General features: G+C 42.8%; 1 protein-coding gene across 3 annotated transcripts in view; it reads left to right on the top strand.

The window, feature by feature from the left end:
- The window catches only part of LOC136612679 (zinc metalloproteinase-disintegrin-like halysase), an 84,454-nt gene that overhangs the window by 61,951 nt on the left and 9,806 nt on the right, over positions 1-12,697 (top strand). For 2 of the 3 annotated variants that reach the window (XM_066593189.1, XM_066593187.1), the window contains exons 20-22: positions 736-829; positions 2,702-2,761; positions 6,874-6,936. In XM_066593189.1, the coding sequence (XP_066449286.1) occupies positions 736-829; positions 2,702-2,761; positions 6,874-6,936 (217 nt within the window). The remainder of the gene's footprint in view (positions 1-735; positions 830-2,701; positions 2,762-6,873; positions 6,937-12,697) is intronic. The other variant, XM_066593188.1, reaches the window with a different exon arrangement.

Genomic DNA, 12,697 nt, shown 5'->3' with positions numbered 1-12,697 from the left:
CTCTTTGCACCATTTCGTGTCTGTAAGTTATGATTTTCAAGTGGTCTTCCCCAGTTTTCCGCTGTTTGCAATCCACTTTCAAAGAAGGGTCATGCAGTAAGCTTAGCATTCTACCAATATTTCACTGTCCTGCACTTCCTTGTCCTTACTTTCCATGCTAGTTTGCATGGTCTCTGGTCCAATAAGCAGGGAGGCAATATCTAAATTCCTGCTATTCTGCTTTCCCAGGATGATTCAGGCATTCAGAGACATACTGGGCAAGTCATTATTAAACCCATTATAATGTATACACACACATAAGCACGTGCTGTAACAGCAGACAGGCAGAGATTGTGCACATCATTATCGCAGTGTCTGCAGATCTGTCAGCCTGAAGCCTAGGAGTGCATGTGAGCCACATGTGGAGATAGCAACAGCAGCAGGAGCTAAGAAACGTCCCTGTGTCTTTGTTATTACAGAAGCTCTGTATTTAACAGAGTGGATTGCAAAGAAGCTGGAGGGGAGACCCCTAGTGGGTGCCACTTCAAATGTGATTTACAGTGGTAAAGCAACAACATTTTTAATGCAAGTATATTACAGAAATTATGAGACTAACACAAGCGAGTAGATGAGCATAAGTTCCTGTAAAATGCCCCTTTCAAACCAATGGAGTGAAGCATACCGAGAAGGAGCTGGTGATCTGCAGTGTCAAATCCAGAAGAATCAGTAATGCAACACATTTTTATCCTGTTTCAGTAGATCTGTTAGGGCTGGATCAGCTGTAACCAGCCCCATTTTCGACATCCAAAATCAGACCCCTCAGAAACAAACTTCCTATCATAATTCACAGGTAAGACAGTCAACCTCATCACCTTCTGTTATTTCCATTGGCATAGTGTTTGCAAATCTATTAGACATTTTTAAAGTAATATTTCAGTGAATGAACCCACTCTATAAGTGGCAAAATGGCATTTCAGGCATTACCTGATTACTTGATAAGTGCTCCTCAAATGCAGTTTATGGTGACCGAGCGCAGACCTTAGAGGGAGAGACAGTGGGGAAACAAGATGGTGGTCAATGGTGGCTCTGCTGCTCCTCTCTGAAGGTAAAACATGGCCTGGTTCGGCTATGCACAGGGGTAAAATCAGGCAGTTCTTATAACCTGCTACCCGCGGAGTCAGATAGGGTAAGGGGGTGATTTGTCGTGACGCAGCCTTTCTATGGGTGGGGACCCGTTCTAGGCAGAAACAATAAATATAAAAAGTGGAGAACTCAACAATAATGGGGGTAGTAGTCCTTGTTCCTGGAGCGTTAAGTGTAGTGCCTCAGTGCAGTGTATCGATGATGGGAAGACACTTCAGGAAACAGACTGTAGCTGATGAAAACAGTTCAACCTTTTATTTGCAGGGAGAGAGGGTACTTGACTTTGCATTTAAATTCACTAGCAGTAACTGTTGAATCATATTGACTTGAGATATTTGACGACTTGGCATTGCATTAGTAGACATTGCATTGAAACACTTTCTCATGGGGGCTGTGGCAATATATTGCAGTACAACACCTCCAGCTTTCCTTTGACTAATGCTTTGAAGGCAAATTACTGACTTGCTCCTTTCCAGTACTCCTCTTCTCGGTCTTTCATCTCTCTATCTCCTCTGCTGAAACTCTAGCACCACTTTTCTTGTTAGGTACTCGCACTTAGATGTTCTCCCTGTAACTTTATGACTAGGCTCCAGAACTAGACTACTTCTTAGAAGACTTTGTGTAAATGTTCGCCTTGTAACTCCCCGGTCTCTATCTCTGGCTGTCTTCACTCAGCTATCTCAGACATTAGATTTCCTCCATGGCTGAGCTCCAGGACTAGACTGCCTAACCACACCCAAATTCTAGCTTTTATACCTCCCCACTAACCAATCCTGGGCTAGAGGAAATTTTCTATACCCAATCCCAAGGCTAGCTAGAGGTGATTGACAAGACACAGAGCAGGTTAGGTTACATTTTGCAAAGTCATTCACAAGTTAGCTAGAGAGACAGCAGACGTTGACCTTTTGGTGCTTTGTCTATGCCAATACATATAACCAGACACAGTTTAGCAGACATACACACTTCACTTGAGGTAGCTAATAAAGTGCTGTGGGAGCCCCTAATTCGGGCCACTACACAGTTTATTAACCCAGACCAATAATATCATGACTATATTGGTAAAGGGCACATGAGCATTAATGTCTTGATTAATGCCTAAACTTTTCAATAAAGTTCAGTTTGGTCAGTTTGCTGAATTTGGGCAAAAAGTTACTTTTGGTCAGAATTAATTTGAATCATACTGGCACTTCCCCAGTACCCCTAAAACCGGTGTATAAGGCTGTCTAAGAGCCCAAAATAGCCCGTTATAACAGTCTTAGGTCACCTAGGAGAATATCTAAGTATTTGGTAGTTTTTAAGGCAAAGTTTGTAAAGAGGAAGAAGAAGAAGGTTTAGTGGGTTTGGCAAAGACAAGCCACCCGAGGTTTGGGTTTGCGCTGAACCAAACTTTTAGTAATGTTTGATTTCAAAACAGGGTTATCATTTTCGGTTCACTCAATACTACCATAATCCTAATCACTTTCAGTCCGCCCCTTGTATTGTGTCAAGGCTTTGTGATTTTCTATTAGACTGATTCTCTCATCATTCCCTGTACAGGTTCTTGTGTAACATGACATTTTTATATTTCTTACACCTACAGCAATACACTGGAATATCTATGCATCCACCACGGCCACCAGCTCAGTCTCAGAAGCCTCAGGTATTGTTGTTCTCTTCACCTTTCAGTTTTGATATATATCGATGGATTATTATATGTGGTTTACTTTAGAAAACTCTCTGTCAAATGATAACTTCTAGAAATATCCACTGGAGAATTTTCCCATCATAGACAAGTCTGTTATTAAAGTGCCTACAGAGGTGTAATGTCTTCCCTTTCCACAAAACATTCTAAAGGGGAATATATGGTATGAATCACCATAACATGTAACTATGGAAATTTAGTACATTACTGAAGGCTGGTTTAGACACAACGATCTTTGAGTGATAATCGGTGTGTTCTTTTTACAGCGCAAGGTGATTGCTCAAACATTGAGCGATCACCTTACGCTCCAAGTGGAGGATGCAGCTGACAAGCGGGGTGTCCCTGCTTGTCTTCTGCATCCAGCTGTTCCCTGCTCGGAGCGCCTGGCTGTTATACATCTGGGAGCTCCAAGCAGAGGATGCAGAAGACAAGCGGGGTGTCCCCACTTGTCTTCTGCATCAAGCTGTTCTTTGCTCGGATCCCCACCTGTTATACAGCCGAGTGCTCCGAGCGGTGTATGGAGAACATAGCTGGACCGCTGTGTTCTTCATGCCCCGCCTGTCTTCAGGGAGCAGGATACAGCTTAAACAATAGTATAAGCTGTATCCCGCTGTGACTCCCTGATAAGGCTCATCGTTGTCTTTCAGCATGTTGAAAGACAACGATGAGCGACGGCATAACCAAAACTGCACAATGTCAGTGCAGTTACACACAATGATTATCGTTCAAAAGACGGCTTTGAGAGATTTTTGATTGAAAATCGTTGTGTCTAAAAGAGCCTTTATACTGATCATAATCGTTGTATTATACTCCAGAGTTGTACTCATTATTCTGCTGGGTGTTAGAGTCAACAAGCTTTTTCAGCTTAGCTGAGCACTTATAATGCATAGGGATAATTAGGGTCTGTGCAGACACTGAATCTACAGGAATGTGGGATTTCAGCCCTGGACTATCCTTACTTATAAAAGGAAAGGTGTATTGGCGATAACCCATTTCTCTATTTTTGAGGCATTGCTTTCTTCTACTACTGTCTTGAGATAGCCAGTTATTGATATTCTATTTATTATTGAGGTAAACACCTCTAAAGTTGGAGCTGAGGTATCTTTTTGCAAAAGAATCCCCAGGGCCATAAGATACATTAATGTGCTTTTTTTTCTCCTGGAAACTTTCTGTTTCTGCAGGATTGAACATCAATGTGGGTAATCATGAGTTGCTGACTCTTAAGTTAGTTTTTGAGAAGCAGAGACTCTAGTTGGAAGGATCCAAACTTCCAGTTATTGTTAATACGCTGACATGCCAAAAGTCATGAGACAGGAACTAACATTGTGTAGGACTCCTTGTAGTCCATCAAAGTGCAGAAACTCGAAATGGTATCAATTCCATAAATGGACAGAAGACATCTGGAGGTATGCTAAGCCATGCCATCTAGATAGCCACCCACAGTTCTGTGATATTTATAGGTGCAGGATCTAGATTGCGAATAAATGTTTAATTTGGCTCCTATAGGGTGAACATGCAGGCCAAACCATTCATACTTCTTGAACAAATTCTGAACACCTTAGACACAATGCATGGTGCATTATCTTGCTGGAATATCTCATCATTATAGAGTACATGAAATCCACAATAAGGCCACCAGGGCACAGTGTTTTGAAATGGTAAAATCACTCCTGAACTTTACTGTATTGAGATGTTGTGGCAAGCTGGGAAATATAGTGGGCATCAGTCAATGACATGTTTAGAAGGACCAATAGATTAAACGCATGCCAAGAGAACACGCCCCACACCAGTATGAAACCACCGCCAGCCTGCACAATGCCTTGTTGACAGTTAGAGTCCATTACATGACTTCATGGGGTGTGCACCACACATGAACCCTACCATCAGCTCAAAACAATTGGTACTGGGACTCATCAAACCACGCCACATGTTGCCTGTCCTCTCGGGGCCTGTTAGCAAACTTACGTGCCGAGGTGAGTTGCTTTGTCCAGTGTCATGGTGTTAACAGTGGCCCTCTGATGGGTTTTCTGTTCCCATATCCCAAGGGTACTAAAGAATGCTGCACTGACCAGCAGGATATGCATGTGGGACCTCGTGCATTGAATATGGATGTCAGTTTTGGCAGAGTTGCTTGTCTATTTGCACGGATAATTTTAGCCAGACATCACCTATTGTGATTATTAGCCTCTTAACGACACAGGACGTAGAGTTATGTCCCTCAGCTTCGGGGTATGTATGGAGGGAGATCGCAGTTTGATCCCACTCCATACAACACGGGTGTCGGCTATTACTTACAGCCGACACCCACCTGCAACACCTCTCATAAGCAATGCGGCTCATCGGAGCTGTTAACCCTTTGAATGCCACTATCAATTCAGGCAGCGGCATTTAAATGCCCTGATTGATGTTCGGGAGTCCCGCACTGCCCCTCCGTGATGAGATCACATGTTGCCATGCAGTTGTCATGGCAGTCGTGGGATTTCTAAAAGGCCCCAGGTCTGTCATTGGTAAAATGCCTGTTAGATAGCAGTATGATGTAATGGTATGGCATTACATCATACTGCAGGAGCGATCAAAGCATCGCAAGTTCTTGTCCCCTCTGGGAGCTAAAAACAAAAAGGTAAAAATAAATTTAAAAAAAGTTTTACTAATTATTAAAAAAAGAATAAAACATAATAAAAGTAAAAAAAATCATTTTGCCATATTTATAATAAAAAACATTAAATTATAAAAACAAAAAAACATATTTGGTATCGCTGCATCCGTAAAAGCCCAATCTATGAAAGTAACGCATTACTTATCCCACACGGGGAAAGTCGTCAGAAAAAAAACCAATAAAGAACAGCAGAATTCGCTTTTTGGTCACCGCGTCTTCAAGAAAAAATATAATAAAAAGCAATCAAAAAGTCATATGTATTCCAAAATCGGGTTAAGCATCTGTGGGCGACCACTGCACTGTGGGTGGTAATGCCTTTTACGATGTATTTCCGGTACAAATGCGACACCAACACAGCTTTGAAAATGTAATGTCCCATCCATCTGGCACTCATCCTCATTCAAACTCCCATAATTCATATCTCCTTGCTATGAGCACACTGGCCAGTGTTCAACCTCGCTCGCAAGATAACACCTTATACTTTATACAGGTGTGGGTGTTCCCAAGCCGTTCCCTGAAGTAATGCACTTCACAATCAATTTAAGACTACTTTCCAATGACTTTTGGCCTATCAGTGTACATTACCATTTGAATCTCTTGTATATAGAATCTGCTAAGAGGTTCAACCCTAGACGGGCTAGGTGGGCCTCATTGTTTTAATGGTTCAATTTTGTTATCGCCTTCCATCCAGGTTTCAAAAATTTAAAAGTTAAGGCCCTTTCTCGTAGTTTTCTTCAGCAGCACATGGAGACTTCTGCATTAGCCCCTGTTATTCCTGCAGGTAAAATGATAATAAGGGCCCCAGGGCACAGTGTTTTGAAATGGTAAAGTCACTCCTGAGCTTTACTGTATTGAGATGCTGCGGCACGACCTGAAGAGGGCTGTACACACAAGGCATCACAGAAATATTGATAAACTGGAACACCTTTTCAGAGATGAATGGTGCACTATTCCTCCACAACATTGTGAGAATCTTACCTTCCACAACAGGAAATGTTTAGCAGCGGTCACCTTCACCAAAGGGTGATCTACAGCTTATTAAATATTGTGTTTGTCTGTTATTGCGACATTTTATTAGTAATCAACGCAGAGATCCAGGTAATTTCATAGGGTTTACTTATTTCTCTTGCAACTGTAGATTGGGTCTGTTTTACATGACTTGCCTCTACAGTATGTAAATAAGGGTGATTTTTCAAGAATATTGAGATTCTCCAATTTTTAAAAAAATGTGGGATATTATATTTGGAGTGACTCATGGCCCCTTCACACACTTATTTCCCTTATGCTACCTCAGAATTGACATTGTTGTATACCAATGGGCTCCAGATAATGGTGCATGTCTCTTTTAAGTTTGGTTAGAGGACCGTTAACTTTACCCCTGCTCTGATTTTATTAAACTTCTATTTAATCTTAGGCATATCAGAAGCCATCTTCTCTTCCTCCTCCTAGACCAAAGCATCTGCCGGTACTGCCAAAGGTACAATGTATACTTATTGATATACTCCACTTTTCTGAAAGAGATAATATAAATTGAATAATACACATAATAATAATAATTAATTATCATTTCCCTCATATGGGTTCTTAGATTTGGTGTGAATGTGTCAGGTGGGCAGTTGCCACCACTCACTGTCAATCAGGCAGGTCGGACGTTACCCATTGACAGTGAACAGTTGGGACCGCCCACTTGACACATTAGTACTGTAAACCAAGTACCCATTGAAATCAATGGAAATTCGACAGCAATGTGTTGCATTTAAGGCACTTGTATTGGTGTCACCAACAACTGAAAAAGACCATTTTTTAAATAAAGGGGTTCAGGCTTGGGCTCTGGCTGGGCCATTCCAAAGCTTTATTCTTCTTCTAGTGAAGCCATTGTTGATTGGAGGTATGCTTTGTGTCGTTGTTGTTGTATCTTCAGCTTTTTAGCCAAGGCCTGAAATTTTTTTGCCAAAAGGACTGATATTTGGAACTGTTCATAATTCCCTCCATCCTGACTAAAGTTCCAGCAGCAGAAAAACAACCCCAAAGCATAATGCTGCCTCCACCATCCTCACTGCGGGTTACGGTGTTCTTATGGTGATGTGCAGTGTTGGCTTTGCAACAAAGATAATTTTTGGAATTCTGGCCAAATGTTCAGCTTTGGTCTCGTCATACCATAGTATGTTCCCCCATATACTTCTGGCAGACTTCATATAGTTTTTTGGCAAAACATTGGGCTTGCCTTTGATGTTTTTCTATGTTAGAAAAGGCTTCCGTCTTGCCCTCCTACCCCACAGGAGATGGCTGTCACATGCACTATACAACCAGTACTTATCAGAAATTCCTGCAGCTCCTTTAATGTTGCTTTCGGCCTCTTGCCAGCCTACCGGACCAATTTTCTTATGTTCTTTTCATCAATTTTTGAGGGCTGTCCAGTTGTTAGTAATGTCACTGTTGTGCCAAATGTAATCCCCTTCTTGATGACCGTCTTCACTGTACTCTATGGTATATATAATACCTTGGAGATGTTTTGACCCTCTTCTCCTGACTGATACCTTCCAACAGTCAGATCCCTTTGATGTGCTATAAGGTCTCTACGGACCAACTAAGGAAATGACAGGAAAATCCTTTTAAAAGAGCCAAACTTTATATAGGGGGAAAATCATAATCCCTGTAAATAATGGCAGCGGAGTGCTGACTACTACCCTGTTTCCCTGAAAATAAGACCTACCCCAAAATAATCCCTAGCATGATTTTCAAGAATTTGTGAGGATGCAGAATGATTTTTCAGGCTTTTTCAGAATGCTTGAAATATTATCCCTGCTCCAAAAATTAAAGGGGTTGTCTCGAGGAAGCAGTGAAATTTTTTTTTTGCCCAGTCCCCCTTATTAAGCATACATTACTAAGCCCCCCTGTAAATGACTTTTCTAGCCGGTTTCTACTTACAGTTCCAGTGTTTCAGCAACTTATAAAAAGTTTCCCCAAGATGGCCGCCGTCTCTTTTCCCGTCGCTTGCTGTAGCCCGACGTGCGCGCTCCCGAGACGCTACCAGCTGTGTCTCCCTGACAACCAGACACCCCGCAGCCGCCAACCGGACCCACCGCAGCCGCCGACCGGACCCACCGCGGCCGCCGACCACGGCACACGCTCTTGGGCCACAGTCACCCACCGCCAGGCAGCAGGTAACCGGCGCTAAGCCCCGGCTCCCCCGCGCTAGGCCCCCGGCTCCCCCGCGCTAGGCCCCCGGCTCCCCCGCGCTAGGCCCCGGGGCCCGGCGGTAGGCTCCGGGGCCCAGCGGTAGGCTCCAGGGCCCAGCGGTAGGCTCCGGGGCCACAGCGGTAGGCTCCGGGGCCACAGCGGCAGTCCGTCACTCATCACCCCCGTCAGTTCGTCACCCATTACTTACCTGGGCGGCTTCTAGGCACTGCTGGGCGGCTGTGCGGCTGGGCGGCTGGGCTTCTCGGCTGGGCAGCTCAAGTTTCTGCACCTTCCTCTAACAGAGGATGGTAGCAGAATGGCCGCTCCAGCGCGCTCCCGAGAAGATACAGCTCGTCTGCGCATGCGCAGAAGAGCTGTAGCGGCTCGCACACTGAAGCGGCTCGTGCTCAGAGCAGAAGACCGGACTGCGCAAGCGCGTCTAAAAAAGCAAGCCACCAGCGAAATTAGACGGAACCATGCAGACAAGGATGCTAGCAACGGAGCAGGTAAGTGGAATAACTTTTGTATGGCTCATATTTAATGCACGATGTATATTACAAAGTGCATTAATATGGCCATACAGAAGTGTATAACCCCACTTGCTGCCGCGAGACAACCCCTTCAAGCCCTAGTTACAGTTAATAAAAAAGGCAATTTAAATAGTGTCCAGGCAGCTACACATTTGGGGCAAAAATTAATATAAGACACTGTCTTATTTTCAGGGAAACAGAGTATTTACCATGAGCTTAAACGTGATTGGCTAATTCTAAACACAACCACATCCCCAAATATAAGAGGATGTTCACACTTACGCAACCACATTATTTTGGTTTTGCTATTTTTGTTTTTCGACCTTCAATGATTTCAGCTTATTTTTCAATAGAATTATACAGATAATTGGTCACATCGGAAGTGGAAATTAATCTGAAATGATTCATCTTGGTCGCATTTTTAGCATAACAAAAACCTGACATTTCAACAGGGATATGTATACTTTTTATATCCACTGTATGTATACATCCTGGGATGTGAAGGGGTTGATGCTTAACTCCCTTTTAAGGTGAGACAGATTCTAGTCATACAAGTTTATAACACCAATTTCTTGTTGGGTCCAGACTGACCCATAGTTCAACTCTTTTTTATGGTTCAAAAAATATTCTTTTCACTGCCACATTAATATCGAAGCATACAGAATGAAAATATGATTACAATAAAGTATCAACTGAATAGCCATTGTGTTTTGCTATTCAGCTAACCCACATTTTAGGCAGCAGTTATAATATAGATCCCCAGTACAACTTCCTCCGAAAGAACCAACCGCCTGGGGAAAGTAAAGAGAAAAGGAAAAACAATAAACAGAGACAGGAAAGAAAGAGAAGGAAGGGAAAAACATAGGGTGGGGTGGGGTAAGGGAAGGGGATAGGGATAACCTGTCCACATTGACCATGGTTCCAGCTTGTACACTCAGTCCTATCATTGTCTACTACATTTAGCAAGGGGTATCTCAAGCCAATCAGGGAATAAGGGCACCATTATCCAACCAGGAATGGAACTGAAGCCACACCGCCCATACTGAGTAAAATTTGGTGAAATGCATCTTGTCCTTTGCCCACAGCTCCTCCATGTATTTTAGATTGTCTAGAGACTCTAACCATATCAATCTCATGGGGGGAGCCATGGACTTCCATTTCCTTGGAATGATTTGTCTCATGGCTAGCAAGAAAAATCGCAACAAGGAGCCTTTTATGTGGGACATCGAGCCCGGGATCATAGATAACAAGGCAATTTCAGGTGTAAGGTTGATTACCTGTTTGCAAACCGCTGCGTATAGCGCTCCTACCTCTTGCCAGAGTGGCTGAATTAGCACCCAGGACCACCACAAGTGTACTAAAATCCCTCTCTCTCTAAGGCACCTCCAGCACAAATCCAGATACTGGGGATACACTCTGGCCAACCGCTCGGGCATCCTATACCATCGTGTCAAGATTTTATAGATAAGTTCCTGCATCCTGCTGGATATATTCATCTTATGTGTCATGACGTAGGCCTTTTTCCATAACTCCCCCAAGAGGCCCGAACCCAGGTCCCGCTCCCAGGCCAACTCCAGTGTCCTGTTTCTCTCCGACGTCTCAGTCTCTAAGAGGGATCTATATAAGAAGGAGATTTTCAGCGGAACGTCAGGGCTTGATAAACAGGTCTTCTCAAAAGTAGTTATAGGTCTCCCCAAGTGTGGTAAATTGCCAAGTGACCTCACATAGTGACACAACTGCAAGTATTGATACCATACTCCGGTCGGGGGATCTCTTCCATCCAAAATCTCTTGCAAGGTTTTCAACCTATGGCCTATCATAAAATCTGGAAGTCAGGTGACCCGACCCGCCATCCTAGCTGTCAATGGGGTACCTCAAAAAAAGGCTGGTGCATCTTGGTTGCCTACCAATGAAGTAAGAGGGTCTGGAGTGGATATCAGCCCTGACTTAATGGTCAAGCTTCCAGTAAATTCTCCAGAAAAGGAAACATTCATGTCTTTTTTTAGAACCCATTACTCTTTTTCCCTCACACCTTTGCCTACCTAGTGTAACTGGTAATTATCCGGTACCGGTGGTACGGCCATGGGATTTAACATGCAATATGCAGAATAACTGTCAGCATAGATTGCTAGGTGATTGCTAGGTATGGCCATAACAATTTAAGTTGACTGAACAAGGTGATTAGAGCAGCACAGGATGCTGATGACTAATATGTATGGTGGCAAGTTAACATTTCCTGTACAGCTAATAGGTTTAGGACACATTTCTGTAGATGACACACTGGATGAGGCAAATTATGTGGAGAACACACATTACTGTAATTATGGAAATTGCGTAGTTATGCAATTACAAACTATAGACTGTACAGTATGTGCTGTTATGAATTACCCAATGTAGTAGACGTATTAAAGGAAAACCAACATTTCCTGACAAAGCTGGTACACATCTACTGCATTAGAGCCGTATATACTGTGTTTTTCCAAGTTTAAGTACAGACATGGAAAGTCATGGGGAGCAGAGCTGGGGCCCCGATGCAAAATCTGCAGCAGAGCCCCACTTATTATAACCCATTTATAATACTAATGCATACGCTTCTTTAAGGCCTGCTCTGTTGCATGTGAAAAGGACATTATGCAGGGAGGGAGAGGAGGTGAGCTGTGACCATTATTTATTGTGAATGGTGGAACCAATGTTATCAATATATAGGTGTTACTTGCCTTTGTAATCTTGCCTCTTATGATAATGACATGACTACTGAGAAGGGATCTCTACAGAATATTAATTATATTAAACATTTTGATAATGTGGAATTGGGATATCTTTTGGATAAGTCCCTGAGAAAAGAAGCACTTTATCAAAGTAGTGACTTTATCAAAAAATGTGACAGATGTTTTAAAAAAATAAATATATATAGTTTCAAACTTCTTTTTAACAGGACATTTTGGAAAAATAGAAGATACAGGGAGCTATATATGTTAAAAGGATTATATAAATAATGGGGGAGATCTCTGTATTGTCCCCTGATATATTTATACATAGTTATTAGGACACCCCTCAGCTGTCTTTTTTTCTAAACTAAATAATCACAATTTTGATCCCCTCTCTGGGTATTGTAGTCCGCCCATTCTGTTTATTACTTCAGTTGCTCGCCTATGTACCCACTCAGGCTCTGATATCTCCTCCTTTGGTATCGGTGCCCAAAACTGTCCACAATATTCCATGTGTGGTCTGACCAGTGACTTGTACAGAGGAAGACCAATGTTCTCATCATGTGCCCCTAGACTTCTTTTGATGCACCCCATGAACCTATTTGCCTTGGCAGCAGCTGCCTGACACTGGTTGCTCCAAATAAGCTTACAGTTAACTAAAATCCCTTTTCCATGTGAGTGTTTCCCTGTGATTTAGTGTGTAATGTTTTCATGTATTTTCTGCCCATGTGCATAACTTTACATTTATCAATGTTTTACCTCATTTGCCACTTTTCTGCCTAAGCCCTCAACTTATCCGGTTCCTCTTGCAACCGCCTTG

This window comes from Eleutherodactylus coqui, chromosome 2, assembly GCF_035609145.1.
Source record: "Eleutherodactylus coqui strain aEleCoq1 chromosome 2, aEleCoq1.hap1, whole genome shotgun sequence".
Lineage (NCBI taxonomy): Eukaryota > Metazoa > Chordata > Amphibia > Anura > Eleutherodactylidae > Eleutherodactylus > Eleutherodactylus coqui.
Note: the sequence above shows the minus strand (reverse complement) of the source record. Positions and strands in the feature narration are given on the sequence as shown.